General features: G+C 38.7%; 1 protein-coding gene across 1 annotated transcript in view; it reads left to right on the forward strand.

Moving 5' to 3' along the window:
- The first annotated feature begins 1,290 nt into the window (after positions 1–1,290).
- LOC125237311 (lysine-specific demethylase phf2-like) overlaps positions 1,291–19,668 on the forward strand; it is a 77,336-nt gene continuing 58,958 nt past the window's right edge. Inside the window, exons 1-11 of the mRNA XM_048144300.1 lie at positions 1,291–1,388; positions 9,111–9,196; positions 11,325–11,507; positions 12,342–12,454; positions 12,915–13,051; positions 13,942–14,137; positions 15,165–15,260; positions 16,079–16,224; positions 17,258–17,384; positions 18,057–18,176; positions 19,315–19,437. Of these exons, the coding sequence (XP_048000257.1) occupies positions 1,348–1,388; positions 9,111–9,196; positions 11,325–11,507; positions 12,342–12,454; positions 12,915–13,051; positions 13,942–14,137; positions 15,165–15,260; positions 16,079–16,224; positions 17,258–17,384; positions 18,057–18,176; positions 19,315–19,437 (1,368 nt within the window). The 5' untranslated portion in view covers positions 1,291–1,347. The remainder of the gene's footprint in view (positions 1,389–9,110; positions 9,197–11,324; positions 11,508–12,341; positions 12,455–12,914; positions 13,052–13,941; positions 14,138–15,164; positions 15,261–16,078; positions 16,225–17,257; positions 17,385–18,056; positions 18,177–19,314; positions 19,438–19,668) is intronic.

Raw genomic sequence — 19,668 nt, forward strand, 5'->3', positions numbered from 1 at the left:
TCCATAAGTGAAGTTATAACGTATTTAAATTTTGAATTCCAAGATATAGTGTATTGGTCGCATTTGCTTCCCTGTTTTGAACATGAATACTATGATAGCATGCGAGACGTGGTTGTTGAACTCATCAAATTTGAATCAAAATATGACTTCTTGGAGTTTCTTGATATGAAGACTGATTTTATTAAACTATATACAGATGGATCAAAGACTAAAGATAGGACCAGTTTTGCGTTTTATGATTCTTTTTTGAACTTAGGAAAAGTGTTTGAATGTAGTAGTTACTTTTCTGTATTTTCGGCTGAAGTATTAGGCATAATTTACGCTTTAGAGCATATTAACGATAATTATTTAAATAAAACCAAATTTTTAATTCTATCTGATTCCATGAGCGCTTTACAAGCTCTTAAAAATAAATGTCTAAGTGCAACTGTTAACTATTTAATTTATAAGTTAAGAAGCTGTTTAAGTTCTTTAATAGATAGAAATATAATTGTTGAATTTTGCTGGGTTCCTGGACATTCAGGAATTTTTGGTAACGAGCTTGTAGACACGCTAGCCAAATCTTCTGAAAATATTCAAGTTTGTAATTTAAAAGTACCTTATACCGATTTAGTTCCTTTTGTTAGAGAACTTATGATTAGACGTTGGAATAACTCGTGGTCTAAATCCAAAGAAGTTAAAGGCAAATGGCTAGCCGAAATAGTCCAGGCTCCCAGCACCAAGTCGTGGTTTGAATATCAAAGAAAATATATAGAAAGGAGATTTATTACAACTATATGTAGATTGCGAATTGGTCATGCTCGTTTTCCAGCACATCTTTTCCGATTAAAATTAAGTGATTCCGCTGCTTGTCCATATTGTAATTTTAATTTTTGTAATCTTGACCACATTTTCTTTAACTGTTCTTCATTTAATTTGCAGAGGTTGTTATTTGTTGCCATGTGCATGGATACGGGTTTTCAAGTTCTACCAAACTCTGTACAGGCTCTTTTAAAATATCCACAATTGTACCCTGTAATTTGTGAATTTGTTATGCACACTATTGGCGCTCTGTAAATAATTTTTAATTGATCAAAACTACTTCTTATTGATAAAACATTGTATTGTGTAGTTACTAAATAGTCATAAGTTTATCATTTAAATATGTGCAATTATTTACTTTTATGTTTAACATAGTAATTGTTATACCTGTACTTAATTGTTTCTTCTGTTTTATTAAATATTGTATGTTTGAGCTGATGGCCAAGTTGCCAATGCTCCCAATAAATTAAAAAAAAAAAAAAAAAGATGGCGTCATCGAAGGAAACCTATTGTTTGTGTGGTCAACCATATAATATTGGACAATTTATGATAGAATGTGACTGCTGTCGTGAGTGGTTTCACGGAAGGTAATGTGAAAAATATATAAATATCCTAGTGAAAATGTGCATGTGTGTTAAAAAAATTGTGTATAGTTTGACAGTGCACCACAGTTCGGCCATCACACTTGTGATGTTTTAGTGAATTTTTCATGTTTATTTCGGCTTCTGTAGGTCCGTTGGTCTTAGAAGAACGTTATACTGCACTAAGCTTAATGTTTTGAGTTGTTTTAGTCCAGAACGTAGTGCATAACATTTGTTTACATGGTCCGTCGTCATGGGTCCTGCGTTTCAGTGCAAGCTCAGGAACCCGCATCATATTCTTTGTGTTCAAATTAAGGTTTATTATTGTGCTACGTTAGGAGCTGTGCTAGCCAGGGCTATTGTAGTCCTCTATAGTCGCTTTAACAGTTTTTTAAAGTTGAATCTGCCTGGTGAGTTAGGTGTAATCACCTGTTGAAACAGATAAATATTGTGATGAACATCATATTATTGTCTTCTGGAGAACATTGAAATTAAAATGCGAGCTCTTCGTAAGGAAATATACTATACCTACATCAACATCATTATTTTGAGTTAGTAGCTGCAAAATTACCTAACTTAAATTTGTTCTTTAGCAAGATAGTCTTTCAAGAAATCAAGTCAGTATCAGTATACATTAAAACTATACTGATTGTAATTCTAATTTTAATTTGTTACTTAATTCAACTCTAAAACAACTAGACATCTCAACATATTGCACAACCATTGAATTAAGTGTGATTTACACATTTGTGGTAAAAACTTGGAAACTAATGATGACCTTGGTCTAATGTGGAGGCAGTTTTTATAGTTGTTGAATCATTGATTAACTTTACTTTTTAGAGACACTACATCTTATTAAGTAACCACAATGCCTAACTAAGTGACTAAAATCTGTCTAAGTTTATGTCCTTTCACATATACAATTTAGTGTTGAGTTTTTTTGTTAAATGAGTACTATAACATGTTTTAAGTTGAACTACTCAATCTTAAAATAAACCTTCCTACTGTGGAACTTACTGTATAGTTATTGTACCCATTAGAATCTAGCACCAGCTTCAAAAAAGCATTGATTCCGTCCTGTGTGGTCAAATTGTTATTTGACACAGATTTATTTCACACACTTTTTATTTGGAATTGTATTTTGATCTTAACAAAATCAATATAATAATGGTGGTCTAAATCAGTCTTTGACAGGTTAATGTGATGGCCAACATGAAGTTTGATTTTAAACTGACCAATCAGCTCGAGTTGCAATTTATATGCACTAATTCAAATTTTAAGTCATGCTGGATGTATACAGGGTTCCCGGTAATAGGCTAGTTTCCTATACTTAAAATAAAATATTTTATTCAGTGCACGAAATAAAGCATCACATAATTAGAAGAAAAATATGGACAGTAGTTATTTTTAAACATAATTTCTATTTAATAAGTCGAAGAGAAAGATATAAAGTAAATGAGTTGATCGTGACGTCACTCCTCAGTATTTCATAGTAATTCCATATTAAGCTTCTGTACCGTTATTTGAAGCCTATTTAATATATTGAGAGACAGCGATACTGCTTGTAGATGCGTAGCGGTTCACAGCAGGTACCTACAGCTGAACACCTGTAAACAACTTGCAACTCCAGTTTTACGATTCAGGTTTCCCCTTCCCCCAGGCGACCCGTGCCGTCGGGACGGCAACGATGTTTCATCATTGGCGTTCTGTTTGTCGGAACGTTCGGTTCACTACAAAAAATTCTTAGAATTCTTTAATTCTTGGAATTTTTTGTAAGTTTAATCAAAAATATCGTTTTAGAAAACGGTTTTACCGTTCGTTTACTATTATAAATTTAAATGTTTTAGAAGCTGAGCACCTGATCGATTCACTTTGAGCGCAGCGTGTCGCGTAAGTAAGCGATTTTTTATTTCTTTTTCAGTTATTTTTTTCAGTGAATCGATTCGTCTTAAGCACGGAACAGGTCAAGAAAGTAAAAATTTAAAAATGATCTCCTTGTCCTCTTTGAGACTAAAACAGTCCTAATTAAAGTCGTAATTGACGCGATTAGTGTTTGTTTTGCCTTGCGGCCGAAGATGAGCCTGTGCTGTGACCTGATAATTTCCGTGCGTGCCCATTGTGGTAGGTACTGTGCTGCGGGATAAAATTCCTTTACAATCTCTTTAAATAGATCGATATTCTGTAACGGAATTCAGAAATAGATCAAAAGTCGAAAGTTAAAGCCTATAGCTGCCGGACTTGGCAAGGGCGTCAATAAATATTTATTGATTCTAAGTATCATGTTGGCTTTTATATCCGATCCCTGTGTGCCTTAAAATCGACTTTCCGCTCTAAAGAAAGGTAACTAACAAACCTATATCATTAGCGTCTTTGGGGAACATGTTTGTGTAATCCAAAAAATGTTCCGTCAATAAATATGGGCAATTTTAAATGCACAGTACGGTATCGTCAGGGATACCTCTGAAAAATGTAGTTTGGTAATGTTCTTATGCCTTAATCAAATCTAAGCCGCTTGCCAGTGGAAGTAAAGGATTACAAAGTGAAACTCAGGTATGTGGAGAGTTGTATTAATTACCAAATATAAGTTCCGGTTAAAGATAATTGAGAAATCCGCATACGAGAGAGTCACTCTTTAATCCTTAACTATAATAATAGCGTTTAATAACGCAAGGCGAGCGTATTTGATTAATTTGATTACTTGGCTGCTGCGTAAGCAGAGTAAAAGGGTGCATCATTGCACTTGCTTACTAAAAACTTCTTACCTGCGCAAGGTGTGAAGAAATTTACAACCAGTATGTTTTTATTTTGTGTATAGTCCGCTTAAGGATATTAAAGACTAGTATAATAATTATTATTCTGTGGAAGCAGGCATTAGTGGAAAAAATATCAAGTGTTAAGACGGTGTAAAAGCACTGGTCTAACACAGTAGGCAGTGACCCTGTCTGCAGAGCCTATGGTTCTGGGTTCGAATCCCAGTATGGGAATATGTTTGTGTGATGCACACAAATAGCGGGACGTAGTTGAACGAAAGAGAGCCATCCTCTGAAAATAGCCTTTTATTTGAATGGCTTTTCCCTTTTTACGTTGAGATTATATTCAAATAATTATGTTTATATGAATTGGATCTTTTTCCTTTTACTACGTCCATTTTTTCCCGAGTTACGGTTGTGTTATTATGTATTTAAGTATACATATGTCTATAATAAGAGTAATATGTCGCCTTGCTACCATAGTACAAGCCTTCCTCAGTTTTTGGCAAAATAGATTCCCCAATGTCTATTTATTTTGGTACCGATAGTAAATTTCCCGCTTATTAAGGCTTATGAGTATTACTATTTATCTAGATAAAAACCAGCCGTCTACGCAAGACGTGCATCTTCCCATTTTCATATTTCCCGCCTGCGCAAGGTGTGTGAATAATATGATTGTTAAGACAGCTGAAAATTTTGTAGTCTGCGCAAGGCTTGCAATTTTCGTGACTCAATTTTCTGCCTGCGCAAGGCGATTAAATATTTTATTTAGCCTGCTGAAAACCTGTCGCCTTCGCAAGGCGCGTGTTTACATATCCTGCGTCACAAGCAGATCAAGCAGATGTGGTATAATAGGTATAATACAATTAGCATGGTTCTAAAGCGGTTTTTGTTGGCCTACGCAAGGCGTTTTGAAACTTACGTGTGATGGAGGAAACAACACAATATGATAACGCCTCCTAAGCTTAGTACCAAGTGCTTACTTTGTTAATTACAAAGTCATTTTGACAGGGGTTATATATTTCTACTGCGGAATCACTTCCCAGTAATCATTAAATAGTCTCGAGAAGACTTGTCAAAGCGGACCCCAGGCCTTCACTGGCCGGGGCCAATGCCGGGATAACGCAAGGAGGATGATGATGAGTCTGGTGAAGACTAAAAAGATTATCACAGTTATTGCTGGCGACTTGATAAACGTGGTTTCTTTTTTTGTGGAAACTTTTTCCACTATATAGTTATCTACTACATATTTTATCTTTGTCGTTAACGACGTTTGAAACACCTAGCTCACGCTGACGCGGAGTGAGTTGACACGATAATATTCAAAATTAACCACGGTTTTATCAGCCTACTTATTTAGGTTTTAAAGTGGGATTTGAGGTCATTTAATCATTTAAGTAAACCTGTTGATAGTGTTGATGCATATCAAGGTCGCAGTATTCTTTGGTTCAGGATATTAACCGTTTCCCAAACATCTTAAATGGGTTATTTATTATATTATTTTAATCAAATAGTTATCTAGCCCGCTGGCCGCTCTGGCGCCACATGAGGCCAATAATCTAAAGATCAGATTGCTTTGGACTGTTTTAGGTCATTAATTTGTTCAGTTAAGCCCACGTGGGCTGAACACATTTTAAGGAATTGGCTATGTGGATGAAATAGCAAACATTTTTGCATGGTTTTTCGCTATGTAAGAATGCAGTTGTGATATGTTATTACGTATTTTGAGGCTCCAGGAACGACCTGAACCAATGTTACAAAGAACCATTACATTAAAATGTGTTCACATCCTCATAAAGTAGCACGGGGTGACTCGTCTACTCATTATTTAGTCCGAATGAAACAATACGTATTTAAATTATGAGTTTTAGGTTAAGATTACCGCCATAACACGTTTTTAAAAATAAAAGAGGGGAAAAGGACACCTACGTAAGAAGTGATGAAATGTACGGGTTAATAAACCCAACTACAAACTTAAAACGCTGTCATATTACAGCTTTTAATCTGTTTTTTAAATAAAGTAACCTCTATGGTTAATAAATATATCACATTCATGGGGTATTCGGAAAACTATTTCTCATACCTAATCATTGTTTTTGGTAACAATATTTTGCAAGATAAGTACTTGATGTAGTTTCAAAATGATTTTAATACTCATATAAAGATGGACCGTCAAAACAATTTTAAAGCTATGCCGAATAAGCCCATGACCCATGGGGTTTGATGAGTGTCTCAAAATTTTGTTTGGACCTCAGATCTCGGAACTACAGATCTAGGTACCTTAACCTCAATATCATATTCTTCATTACAAAACCAGAAGGCTACGTCATGCCATATAATGGAATGATTATATATCTTTATGCTTCCAACGAAAATCACGGGTCTTACCCGCATACATACGTATCCTTAAGGAGAAAAATATTTGATTGTAACATCTTGCGCTTTCATAAGCTGGTTACCCAAAACAAAAAGGCATTTATATACGAAGAAAATTCTATCATCAGCATTGGCTTAACATGTGTACAAATTACAAATAAAACGCTTCGCACATGTGCGTCTAGCCGCCTAGGCGTTGTTAGCCTATGCCAATCCTTGGCTTAACAGAAAGTACATACATATTGGGTAAATAACTAACAAAAAATATTAGGGAACTGGGAGAGAACTCTCCAGACAAAAAGTCTAAGGTTAAGTTGTAGCCTGTTAACCAAGGCAATTAAAAGTTGAACTGTTGTAGTACCACTACTACCAATTGCACAGGAGGTACTTTGTTTAGGACTGTATTCATACATGGATTCAATGACCTTAATACGTATACTCATAATGTATAACGAATGACTAAGTTATACTTATACAAAGCCTCAATAGTCTTGTTACTTGATATACTTACACTTCCGTCCTGGATGATAGATTCGTTTACCAAAAGAGTATCTTATGCTTAGGAGTTTTCAATGATGAAAAATTCACAAGTGTGCTTATCCTCAATATATGATAATAAGACTTTTTAGAATGATTAGATTATTTTTTTTAGCACTTACCAAACGTGCCCAGATTATTATTTCCGTTAATAAAATTGGAACCACGTTACACATGGGTTCAGTATGGGTTATACCCAAGAGGCCAAGAATATTTCCGGCATACTAGATGGCTCGGGAAAATTACTAAAATAAGATTTCATAAAACGAATTAAGTACATCACGAAAGAACCATGATTGTCGGAACATTAGTCATACCATGGGTATTAAGGTTTTCAATAGCTGCGCACATTAGTGTTATACACTTTTAAAGTTGTAGCCGATTGAGCGAAATTTTTCTTCGCTACCAAATTTTGACATGTCATAGCCATAAGGCAGTAATTATAATATTCACTGTCTATTATGTAATGCTGTAATTGCCGGAAATAAATAGTGACTATTTGGATAAGACATTAATGAATGGATCAGTTCCTTAACTGTTTTATATAATATCATATGTAATAATATCATGTCATGCAAATCAATATATCAATATAATGTACCTATGTCATGTCGATTATTCTATGATACTGAAAAGAGATAAGCGAGTTGCGAGGAATTTGACACACAATCCAAAACTTAAGTTTTTCGCTTATACCCTAAAAGAAATGATACTGCAATAACCCTACTTACTGGCAATTGCAGAGTCGGGGTCAAAACATTAAAAACATACTAAGTGTATTAAATTGAATATTATAATGAAATAAACGTAAACATAAGTCATGACCTGACCTTGTTAGGGGGATGAAATAAAAAAGTAACAGGTTTTTATAGTTTATTTTAATATCATTATGGGTATATACATAATAGGTATCTACATAAAATTAAAAAAAAAAATGTTTCAAACTTTCCTTACCGACGAATAATAAGTTACAATAGAAAAATAGGTCACTGTGCACTTATCAATTCAGTCACTGCAGCTGCTGTCAGCTGCAATTCACATTCCTCCATATAGGTACACAAGGTATCTGATGTGTGAAGTGCACTTGAAGTTGTTATTTCCATTGGCGATTCAATTAATCACATTGGCGTTTCTTGACCACCAGGCGAATACAGACACGTCTCAATATATTAAATAGGCTTCAAATAACGGTACAGAAGCTTAATAGCAGCGTTTTACCTTACAATAAAACGCATATTAAGCGAAATACCTTATTTGAAGCCTATATTTTTAACTACGCCTGTGGCTACAACACTCAGTTGCAATAAACCAAGGCACATTTATTTTTCCATTTGAGGGTATTTGTTGTTCGCTGCTAGTAAACAACATTTTTAGACTATTCAGTTTCGAAGATACGTCTTTATTTCACATTTGAATTCATAAATGATGCAACCGTTTGGTAAGTGGTATATTGCAACTTCGGTTAAATTAATATTTTGAGAACCAATGATGAAACATCGTTGCCGTCCCGACGGCACGGGTCGCCTGGGGGAAGGGGAAACCTGAATCGTAAAACTGGAGTTGCAAGTTGTTTACAGGTGTTCAGCTGTAGGTACCTGCTGTGAACCGCTACGCATCTACAAGCAGTATCGCTGTCTCTCAATATATTAAATAGGCTTCAAATAAGGTATTTCGCTTAATATGCGTTTTATTGTAAGGTAAAACGTTGCTATTAGCAAATCGTTTTGACAGTTCATAAAAAGAAGCTGATTTGACTAGTAGGAAACTAGCCTATTAATGGACCACCAAGAGGGCACCTTATACAGGTCCAGAAAATCGACATTAAGGTTTAGTAAAAGTCGCCTGGTTTTCGAGATTTTCACACTTTTTAAAATTTTAGGTAGTATTAAAATTTTAAAAAGTGTGAAAATCTCAAAAACAAGGCGACTTTTACTAAACCTTAAAGTCGATTTTTGGGGCCAGTATAAGGTGCCCTCTTGGTGGTTGTCCATTAATTACCGGGCACCCGGTATATTCGGATCTTCATCGAGTTATCTCTTAGTAAGTATATTATTTAATGTTTCAGCTGTGTGGACGTTAAGATATACCAGTCAGATGATATAGACAAGTACCACTGTCCAAAATGTGCACAAACCTATGGACCGTCAGTGTGTAAGTACAGCTTATTACATCTATACATTTATTTATGTTGTTGTTGATCGTCCTAGGACACCCCATAGGTGCATAGGGCCTCCACAAGATCCTTCCACGCCTTTCTATCTTGAGCCACCGCCTTGGCCTTTACATTTATTTATGTAGTATAAAAAAATAATGTAGTATAGTTATATATAATGTTATGTCATCATCCTCGTTGCGTTATCCCGGCATTTGCCACGGCTCATGGGAGCCTGGGGTCCTCTTTGACAACGAATCCCAAGATTTGGCGTAGGCACTAGTTTTTACGGAAGCGACTGCCATCTGACCTTCCAACCCGAAGGGTAAACTAGACCTTATTGGAAATAGTCCAGTTTCCTCACGATGTTTTCCTTTACCAAAAGTGACTGGCAAATATCAAATGACATTTCGCACATAAATTCCGAAAACTCATTGGTGCGAGCCGGGGTTTGAACCCGCGATCTCCGGAACGAAAGTCGTACGTACTTACCGCTAGGCTGTCAGCGCTTATATTTTAATACAGTTCAGTACACAGAATTAGATTTAGATAGTAGAATCAAGGTACCTAATCTATTTGTATGTATCTTCAAAATTACTGATATTGGCCTGTCGCCCTTGCCCTACTGTTTATCGACTTTAACAGTCAAGTAGTTTGGATTTTACTTAGAAAAAAAGCTTTGGTGGCCTAGCGGTAAGGGCGTGCGACTTACGATTCGGAGGTCGCGGGTTCGAACCCTGGCTCGTACATACCAATGAGTTTTTCGAAACTTATGTGTGAAATGTCATTTGATATTTGTCAGTCGCTTTTCGGTGAAAGAAAACATCGTGAGGAAACCAGACTAATTCCAATAACGCCTAGTTACCCTTCGGAAGGTCAGATGGCAGTTGCTTTCGTAAAACTAGTGCCTACGTCAAATCTTGGGATTAGTGTCAAAGTGGACCCCAGGCTCACATGAGCCGTGGCAAATGCCGGGATAACGCAAGGAGGATGATGATGATGAGTTTGGATTTTACTATGTCTCTTAGGCCTAGAGAATATAAAACTACAGTTATTTTTATTTCAAACCAATATAATACTTTCCAAAATTTTAAAATAGTAACTCTACTGCATATGTTTAACCTTTATTTCCTTTTACTTGTCAACAATGTACATTATGTTCTTTGAAGAAAACTGAATAAATTAGAATGAATAGTTTATTCTTGAGTGCATAATGTTCCATGTTAAATTTTGTTACCTACCGTTTTCTATTTTTGTTAGTAGTTAACTCGTCAGATGTATGATTTAAATTGATTTTGTTGTTGTTGTTGATGTCCTAAGGCACCCCATAGGTGCACAGGGCCTCCGGTCTCCACAAGATCCTTCCACACCTTTCTATCTTAAGCCACCTTCATCGCCTTGGCCTCGTTCCAGCTCAATCATTATTTGTATCTTCGAATCCTGGCTAACCAATGAGTTTATTGGAACTTATGTGTCAAATGACATTTGATATTTGCCAGTCGCTTTTCGGTGAAGGAAAACATCGTGAGGAAACCGGACCAATTCCAATAAGGCCTAGTTACCCTTCGAGGAGATCAGATGGCAGCCGCTTTCGTAAAACTAAAGTGCCTTTGCAAAATCTTGAGATTAGTTGTCATTTGCCAATGCCATGAGCCATGGCAAATGCCAGGGTAACGCAAAGAGGATGATGATGTATATTACAAGCTTTTATTTAACTTGCCTTGTTAGTATGTTAGTTTGGGTCAAAACATAGAAGATAAATTTGACTCACTTTCTGATTGAACTGAAATTTTGCACACATATCTAAATCACGAATATTATATTATCATGGAGCTGATCTGGGTACGTAGCCGAAAACGAAACGCTTGTAGATATCTATCTCTATCGCTCGTGCGTATTGGCGCGACAGAGCCAGACTACCTTTCGCGGCGTTTCGTTTTCGTTTCGCGTCGCAGAAATGCCATTTGGCTATGGCACCTGATGATGGAGCAGAAAGGTGGTCATAGGAACTCTGTTATGAAATGTCGTATCCACAGGGTACGGTTGAGTAAAGGGTTTTTAAAAACGTCTCGGAGATGACTGTTGAAAGAAAGCTTGCAACTTACCTAATAAATTCTTAATTTTCAGTGAAAATCCCAACAAACAATCACCGGGCAGATCGGTACGAGCTAGGTGCGGAGACCCGGCCCTCGCAAACTGGGTCCCCGGCGTGGGTGCGCGCGCTGGCCGCTCGGCCGCTGCGGCCTGCCCCGCCGGCGCTCGCGCGAATGCAGCCCCGCCAGTTCACCGAGGAGTTCGTGAGGGACAATGGTAAGAATATGAACGAAACCTAGCGACCATGTTGAACGGAAGCAAGACTAGGTGATTCTCCACAAAGTACAGCCCTCGGACCACATCCGACCTGCGATAGGCCCTCCACTAGTCATTCAAGTATATTAGTGTGTGTGTGATGTGGCCACCACAGTAGTAAATGCATTTTTTGGTGTAAATCTGACGGCCTTCCTCTAAAATTCATTCAAATTTTGGCCCGCAATGAAAAAAGTTTGACAACAATGTTAAGAAAGTTGGGATTATCGAGAATCTTCACAAATATGTAATTAGGAGTATGAAAAAAATGCTTCATTTGAGATTGAGCTGAAGTCTACTTTGTTTAACTTTGGTATGATACATACATACAATCACGCCTGTATCCCATAAAGGGGTAGGCAGAACACATGAAACTACTAAAGCTTCAGTGCCACTCATGGGAAATAAGGGGTTGAAAGAAAACGAAACTGTGACATTGCAGTGACAGGTTGCCAGCCTCTCGCCTACGCCACAATTTAACCCATATCCCACAGTCGCCTTCTACGACACCCACGGGAAGAAAGGGGGTGGTGAAATTCTTAACCCGTCACCACACAGGCTATGATAATGTTGGGTATGATAATGTTGGATAAGACAAGGCTAAAGTTTGCTGTAAGATTCAATTTAATTGTTTAGACTAGTTGTAAAGTCACCATGCCAAGCAAATTGGCTCGGGCGAGTCGCTACGCGCACGAGCACAGATGATTTGCGTGCGATGCAGTCAAGTGCCTGGCGAGGCTGCTCTGCTGAAAACATTCTCTCAAAGAATCGCAGACTGAAGTCTACTTTTGTCCACAGGTTTCACCCGGCCGATCCTGTTCACCACATCCGAAGGTCTGGAGATGGAGACTCCAAACCCAGCCACCTTCAGCGCCCGGTCTGTTCTGCGGTTCTGTGGAAAGAACCATGAGGTAACTAATCTTCGTCTAGAAAACTATTGGTACTGGAGAGGAATTGAATCGATTGAATCAAGAATTTGCAAGTATAAAGTCGCCTTCAACAGAATTTGCGAACAATGTAAACAAACCATGTATGGGCATTTTCAGAATTTGGGACCCCCAATTAGCGAAAGTTGTTAACAAAAATTAACTCACTGTCAGATTAGACATAATTTTGCATAAAACCAGTGTGACTCAAGAGACCGTAACCATGGCAATAACATACAAGAAAAAGTTGATTCACCCATCTAATAAAAGTGTTTCAAAAGTGACTTTCTCTCTCATCCTGTATGTTTATTCAAAAATAATCCAATACAATCTTAATTAATCGGAAATCAAAGGAAGGTCTCCTAAGATCGTTTTCTCGTAGCAGCACTTTGGCTTAATTGACTCGTTATCAAAATACACTCTGTTTATAATCGTTTTCTTACAGGTTGAAGTGATAGATGTCCGACGGCAGACAACTCTGAGGATGCCTCTGGGCGACTTTGTGGAGTATTTCGAAACCCCCCCAGACTTGAGGGGGGAGAGGGTACTTAACGTACTCAGTCTAGAATTTAGTGATACCAAGTAAGTGATCATTTTGCTATGTTTCCTTTTAGGTGACTTAATTATTCTGAGATTCTCATAAACGTGAATGCTATTTTTGTCTCAACTGAAAAACAAAAAAACATAGATTTAGCCATTTAAAAATTAACATACGTGCATTTTAGTTAAGATCTATAGAATTTATAGGTAGTATCAGCATGTTATATTGATTTGAGATATGTGATCAGATTATTTTTTGAGGTACAGATCGGAAATATGTAAATATCCCCTGAAAATATGCATTGAGGCAATTTTAGAACCGCAAGTAATTAAGACACAATTTTCAGTCTGTCAGAAGATTGCACGTATTGGACAAAATTGTCCATTTTAAGTATTCGTCTGTTACAACACTATTAAACTATTTTCTCTACAATCCGTCGATCGCATAAAACAGTGGCGTTCTTTAGATTTATGTCATAAGAAGGACCGTTCAACGCGTACGCTGTACATTTCTTTTACGCTGATACATGTCGAACTTTAGGAAAACTTTCGTATTAGTATCTGGCTTAATCAACTTTTTCTTGCCTGTTATTGCCATGGTTACGGTCCCCTGAGTCACGCCGGTTTTATGCAAAATTATGCAAGCATGCTTGAAGTCCATGTTTGTAGGTGGCAAATTAAGGAAAGGGAAAGGGGGACCAGAAAAATGCACGTTTGCATAGTTTAAATAGCATAAATTTGCATAAAACCAGCGTGACTCAGGGGACCGTAACCGTGGCAATAACGGGCAAGGAAAAGTTGATCCACCCATCTAATTAAACACGAGCGTGTTAGATGGGTGAGCGTATCTTTATAGCTTATCGCTATCGTAGCTTGTTGAGCGTATGATCCCTCATGAAAGGATGAGCTCTGAACATTGAATATTTGGTCAGCATGGCTTTGCTCGTGGAGCCGCCGGGCACGGTGCGGCGGCTGGACTGGGCGGCGCGCGCGTGGCCGGCGGGCGAGGCGCCGCCGCGGCCCGCCGTGCAGAAGTACTGCCTCATGTCCGCCGCCGGCTCCTACACCGACTTCCACGTCGACTTCGGCGGCACCGCCGTCTGGTACCACGTCATGCACGGCTTAAAGGTAACCTATATACCCATACGACATTCGCTTTCCGCCATTTTGTATTTACAAAACAAAATGGCGCACGCCGCGCTAGCAGATGTGTTCGAGATTCTGAATTTCGAACGAGAATTGTAATAGTATTGCTTCATGGCCGCAGTAGACTCTTGTACCGACTTCCACATCGACTTCGGCGGCACCGCCGTGTGGTACCACGTCATGCACGGGAGAAAGGTAAGCTTTATACCCCTTTATGCGACAGAGTCTAAAATGGGACGCTTTCCGCCATTTTGTATTGTTTAAAATACAAAATGGCGCACGGAATGAAGTGAATTGGTTCGAGATTTTGAATCTCGAATGTCAGTTATGAATTGTTCTAAGTTGGACTATGGAGCCTAAAATACGCCTTCCATCTACTGTTCAGAATATGTGAGTGCGCACGGGAAAATGTCCCACTTTGTCGATTGCTATAAATAGCAATCGACAAAATCGGAAGTGGGACGTTTGCGGCTTTAGCCGCTTTGTCAGTTTATTCATATAAAGATACAAACTAGTAAATCTCGTCCTAATGGTAACCGACAAAGTGGGACGTTTTACTAAACACAATCACATATATTCTAATAGATATCTCTTGAGTAAGTCCTGAAAGTATGGCTCACAAGAGAACCCTTGTTCTGTCATTTTATTTTGATAAGATATACATACATACATACATACACATCACGCCTGTATCCCATAAAGGGGTAAGCAGAGTACATGAACTACTAAGTTTCAGTGCCACTCTTGGCAAAAAGGGGTTGAAAGAAATCCAAATTGTGACATTGACCGACAGGTTGCCAGCCTCTCGCCTACGCCACAATTTAACCCATATCCCACAGTCGACTTCTACGACACCCACGGGAAGAAAGGGGGTGGTGATATTCTTAACCCGTCACCACACGGATAAGATATACTGGTAAAAAAATACCAATTGTATCCTACATATGACGATTCATCCTTGCTCTCGTGAAACTACAATAAATATTTAAAATATAATTTTCTTTTGCAGATATTCTACCTAATACCTCCCACATCCACAAACCTGGCGCTCTATCAGCAATGGAGTGCCTCTAACAATCAGAACGAAAGATTCTTTGGTGATATGGTAAGTTTTTTACAATATTGTTTGCTAATTATACGGGTCATTTAGTTACTTGAAATATGTACGCGGAGCGAGCCAACCTTGAAATCGTGAAATAGTACATTACAACCTGAGGATTTCCGGCCAAATCGAGGCCGGGAATGAAAATAGTGCTTTTCTCAAACATATTTGCTCTAAAGTATTTTATAAAAAAAAGTTACTTTGTCCTAAAAAATAATATGAAATCATTTACAGTCCTCTCGTTGTTGCGCCCAAAAAGCGATACTTCCTAGCCCATTTTAAGGAAAAAGACAACATTTTTTTTTGAGAAAAAATATTTTGTGTGTCTGTCCTAAACATTTTGTATAAGAAAGCTTTTTTTCGCAATTTCTTTTGGGGTCAGAGTAGAAATTGTAATATTACCTATGATTAGCCCGTAAATTATGCCAGATGGCTAAATAAACTAGCTTAGCCGTTAGCTGTGTAAGTCATTTACAGCATTGCTTGTTTTGATATTGGTAAATAATAAATAAATAAATATAGGACATTCTTACACCGATTGACTGAGGCTCACGGTAAGCTCAAGAAGGCTTGTGTTGTGGGTACTCAGGCAACGATATATATAATATATAAATGCTTATATACATAGAATGAAACAGGAACAAATATCTGTGCTCATCACACAAATTAATGCCCTTACCGGGATTCGAACCCGGGACCGCGGCGCAGCAGGCAGGGTTACTACCGACTGCGCCAGACTGGTACCATATAAAGACCCTACTGAAAAGCCACATGTATTCTCAACTAGGCTATTTTTATGTTAATTGTACACTATATTTTAGGTGGAATGGTACGGCACAGCGGAGCTATGCGCCGGGCAGACTCTCTGCATCCCTAGCGGCTGGATCCACGCAGTTCTGACCCCGCAGGACTCGCTAGTGTTCGGCGGCAACATGCTTCACTCTTACAGCATCGAGATGCAGCTGCAGTAAGTGTCACAGATCTCATAAACTAGGTGTATAGTAGATCAAGCAAACGCATCTACTTAGCGTGCCCGAACTCAGTTAAAACGTCTAGGTAGTCGCGTCAATTTTTAGATGGAAGTCAACAAAAATATAATGCCACATTACGCGATATATATAATTGCAACAGCACAAAAATTATAAACACTCCTAGCCAACCTAACTCTGCTGTGATATTGGTAGCAAAAAGGGCGCGTCTAATTTTCATTGAATTCTGAACTCTATAATATAACAGTTTTACGGCTGTCTATCGATATATGAAAATCGCTGCAGAGTTTGGTTTAACTGCCGGGTCCACACTGATCGTGCAGCCTTGCGAATGCGAAGAAATTGCCTCGCGCGGCAAACGTCCGTTCTAGCGAGGCAGCGTGGTCGTGCGCGCTCGTTATCCTTGCAAGGAAATAGGGAACTTGACTGTAGTTAATATAAAATATTTGATACCATGCACGAAATAAAGCATCAGATAATTATACGAAGAACATGGACAGAAGTTATTTTTAAATCCAATTTCTATTTAATAAGTCAGGTAGAAATATATAAAGTAACTCAGTTGACCGTGACGTCACTCAATTCGATTTCATATAAATTCCATTATAGCAAGTCGTTCAAATTCGTTTTGACAGTTCTTAAAAAGAAGCTGATTTGACTAGGAGGCAAGTAGCCTATTGCCTCGTGACGTGCCTCGCTCTGTGTGGACCAGGCTATTTGACTCTACCACAGTTTATAAAGAGTACTATCGTACAGTAAGGCCACTCCCGCTCCCCGCTGAAAGTGCCGCCCACCCCCTCTCGGCTACCTCACAGTTACCGCCTGTCAAAAACGCGAAGAGTCGACCTGTCATATCTCACTCATACAAGCATAGTACGCGTTCACCTGCACGAGTTCAGACTGTGTGCTAGGAACGCGCCTCTTTCATTTATTTGATCGCCAGTGTCCGAGGTGTGACTCTACTTACTCCTTACATTGTACTCTATATTAACAGTCCCAATATTTGTTCAGGATATACGAGATAGAGAGGCGAGTGGAGACACCGATAATGTTCCGGTACCCATTATTCGAACCCATGCATTGGTACGCTGGCGCGCATCTTCTAACTATGTTACGGAGACACAATGAGGAGACACAGGTATTTACTATTTTTACTAGCTGTATTAGATAAACTATTATCGACACACAACACTGACGACAGACAGAGTGACATCCCTAGTGCGCAAACAGTTCAAGTTGATAATAAAAACCAAGTGCGGGTCGTTCGAAAAACTCGCGCGGCTGTCAGAAGGTGTTGATGTCATTTCAAGCCAGTCTTCTCCGAGACCACGGGGACTACGCCGTCCCTGAAACGTTGGAGGTCAGTTTAGTATGTAGTCATACGCGATTAAGTCCCGATTTTAAAAATAATTATGTGTAATAATCGTGAAAGTGAAGCCAAAATTCTGACGTTTTCAACTAAATGATACCACATGGTCGCGTCGGTTATCGATAAGATTGAATTGAAATTGAAGCTTTATGGAAATAGTGCCTTATTGACAACCGGCAATAAGCGCAAACAGATTTAACATGCAAAGTCGCTATTTATAAAGATACAAGTAAATTTCTTCCTTCGAAAACATGTCTATTTAGAAATTTCTTCCTTCGAAGTCTGTTTTAAACTTATATTCATTTTTATTATTTTATTGCAGTCAATGCCATAAGTTCGTGGTAATAAAACTTGAGCAGTTTCATGTGCTCTGCCTACCCCTTCTGGGACTACAGGCGTCAATATACATACATATGTATCTAAATATATTTTGTGTATCAGGACGAAGATTTTACCCTGCATGAAGTGGGAGCGCGAACGCCGGCGCCCTTGCCTCCATTGTTACTACGTGGAGTCAGAATACTCGCCACTGCGCTTAAGGAGTGGCATGCGCTTAAGAGCGTAAGTAAAAAATAACTATAATTATACAAATCCCTAACATACCCCAAATACAAGTCACGGATGTTCGCTCGTAAATCGGTAGGGAGACATGTTTCCATACTTTTTGTTAGATTTCTGTGGGGTAACAAAATAAAAAAAACATCGTAGTTTTTTTAGATACGCGACCAAAAATATCACACTTCATAAAAGGCAGCTGCTGGAATAACATTCTAATATCCCCTCGCTCGTAAATCGGTAGGGAGACAGTGTTTTATATCCTTTTCTCAATGTAAATAGTTTTTTTTTCACATATTTTTTGTGTCGGATTTGCAATTAGTAGCCATTCTTTATCATTTTCTTATGTATTTATTTGAATTATTGTTCATTTTCACTTTTGCTAAGTAAACTGTGATTATTAACAGAATTATTTTATGTATCTTTTATTTACACGTCCAAAAACGAGTTGGATTAAGATTTTTGGCTCTATGATTGACTACGGCATTAAATCCTCCATTTATAGTTTGAATACACCCACAACAAACCAGCCTCATCGCTGTCAATGCGGTACCATGGTGGACACACTGGGTCACCATGGCCTCTCATGCGCCCGAAGCGCTGGAAGGATCCCGCGCCACGCCAGTATCAATGATGTTATCCGTCGGGCCCTTGTCAGCGCGAAAGTGCCAGCAGTCCTGGAGCCCACCGGCCTGGCTAGGGACGACGGCAAGAGGCCTGACGGTATGACACTGGTGCCTTGGAGCATGGGTCGGCCGCTAGTTTGGGACGCTACTTGCGTTGATACACTGGCGCCGTATGCCACCCTAGGAACCAGCTACATATTTGCGGCGTTTGGCGTTGAGACTTTGGGGCCATGGGGGCCCAGTGCCCGTCATTTTTATAAGGATTTGTCGTCTCGCCTGATAGAGACCTCAGGCGACCAGAGGGCTGGCCAGTATTTCGCGCAACGTATAAGTATCGCTATACAGCGTGGAAATGCTGCCAGCCTTCTGGGTACCTTGCCCATTGACGGCGATTTAGGCCAAATTTTTTATTTATAAGTAGGTTAGGTATTTAGTTTTAAGTAGTTTTATTATGTTTTTATTTGTTTTATTCATTAATTTATGCAACAAATAAAACAACTAAATAAATGTACTTTCAGACCGACTCTGCAAAGCGGGATAACGTACCCAAGTGCCTCAATTCCGGACAACTAGTTCGAGAGCTGTGCAAAGAACTGCGGACTCTTGAGAAGAGATCTGCCAGCGCAGCTAATAAAGACAAGGTAACGACTATCAATATGAAAATGAAATATTTATTTTTAAAGTAGGCATATTACAATGCGCATATGAACGTCAAATAAAGCTACGCCGGCTCTAACCCTACGCCTCAGCCTCGAGAAGATTTCAGTCCCCCCTCAGTTGGGAGGAGGGTATCCACTATGGGACCGGCAAGAAACTCGGCGGGCCACTTTTTGACAAAACATTACATGTTGTAATTAACTTAACATGCATTA

The sequence above is a fragment of the Leguminivora glycinivorella genome, chromosome 21 (genome assembly GCF_023078275.1).
Source record: "Leguminivora glycinivorella isolate SPB_JAAS2020 chromosome 21, LegGlyc_1.1, whole genome shotgun sequence".
In the NCBI taxonomy this organism is placed as follows: Eukaryota; Metazoa; Arthropoda; class Insecta; order Lepidoptera; family Tortricidae; genus Leguminivora; species Leguminivora glycinivorella.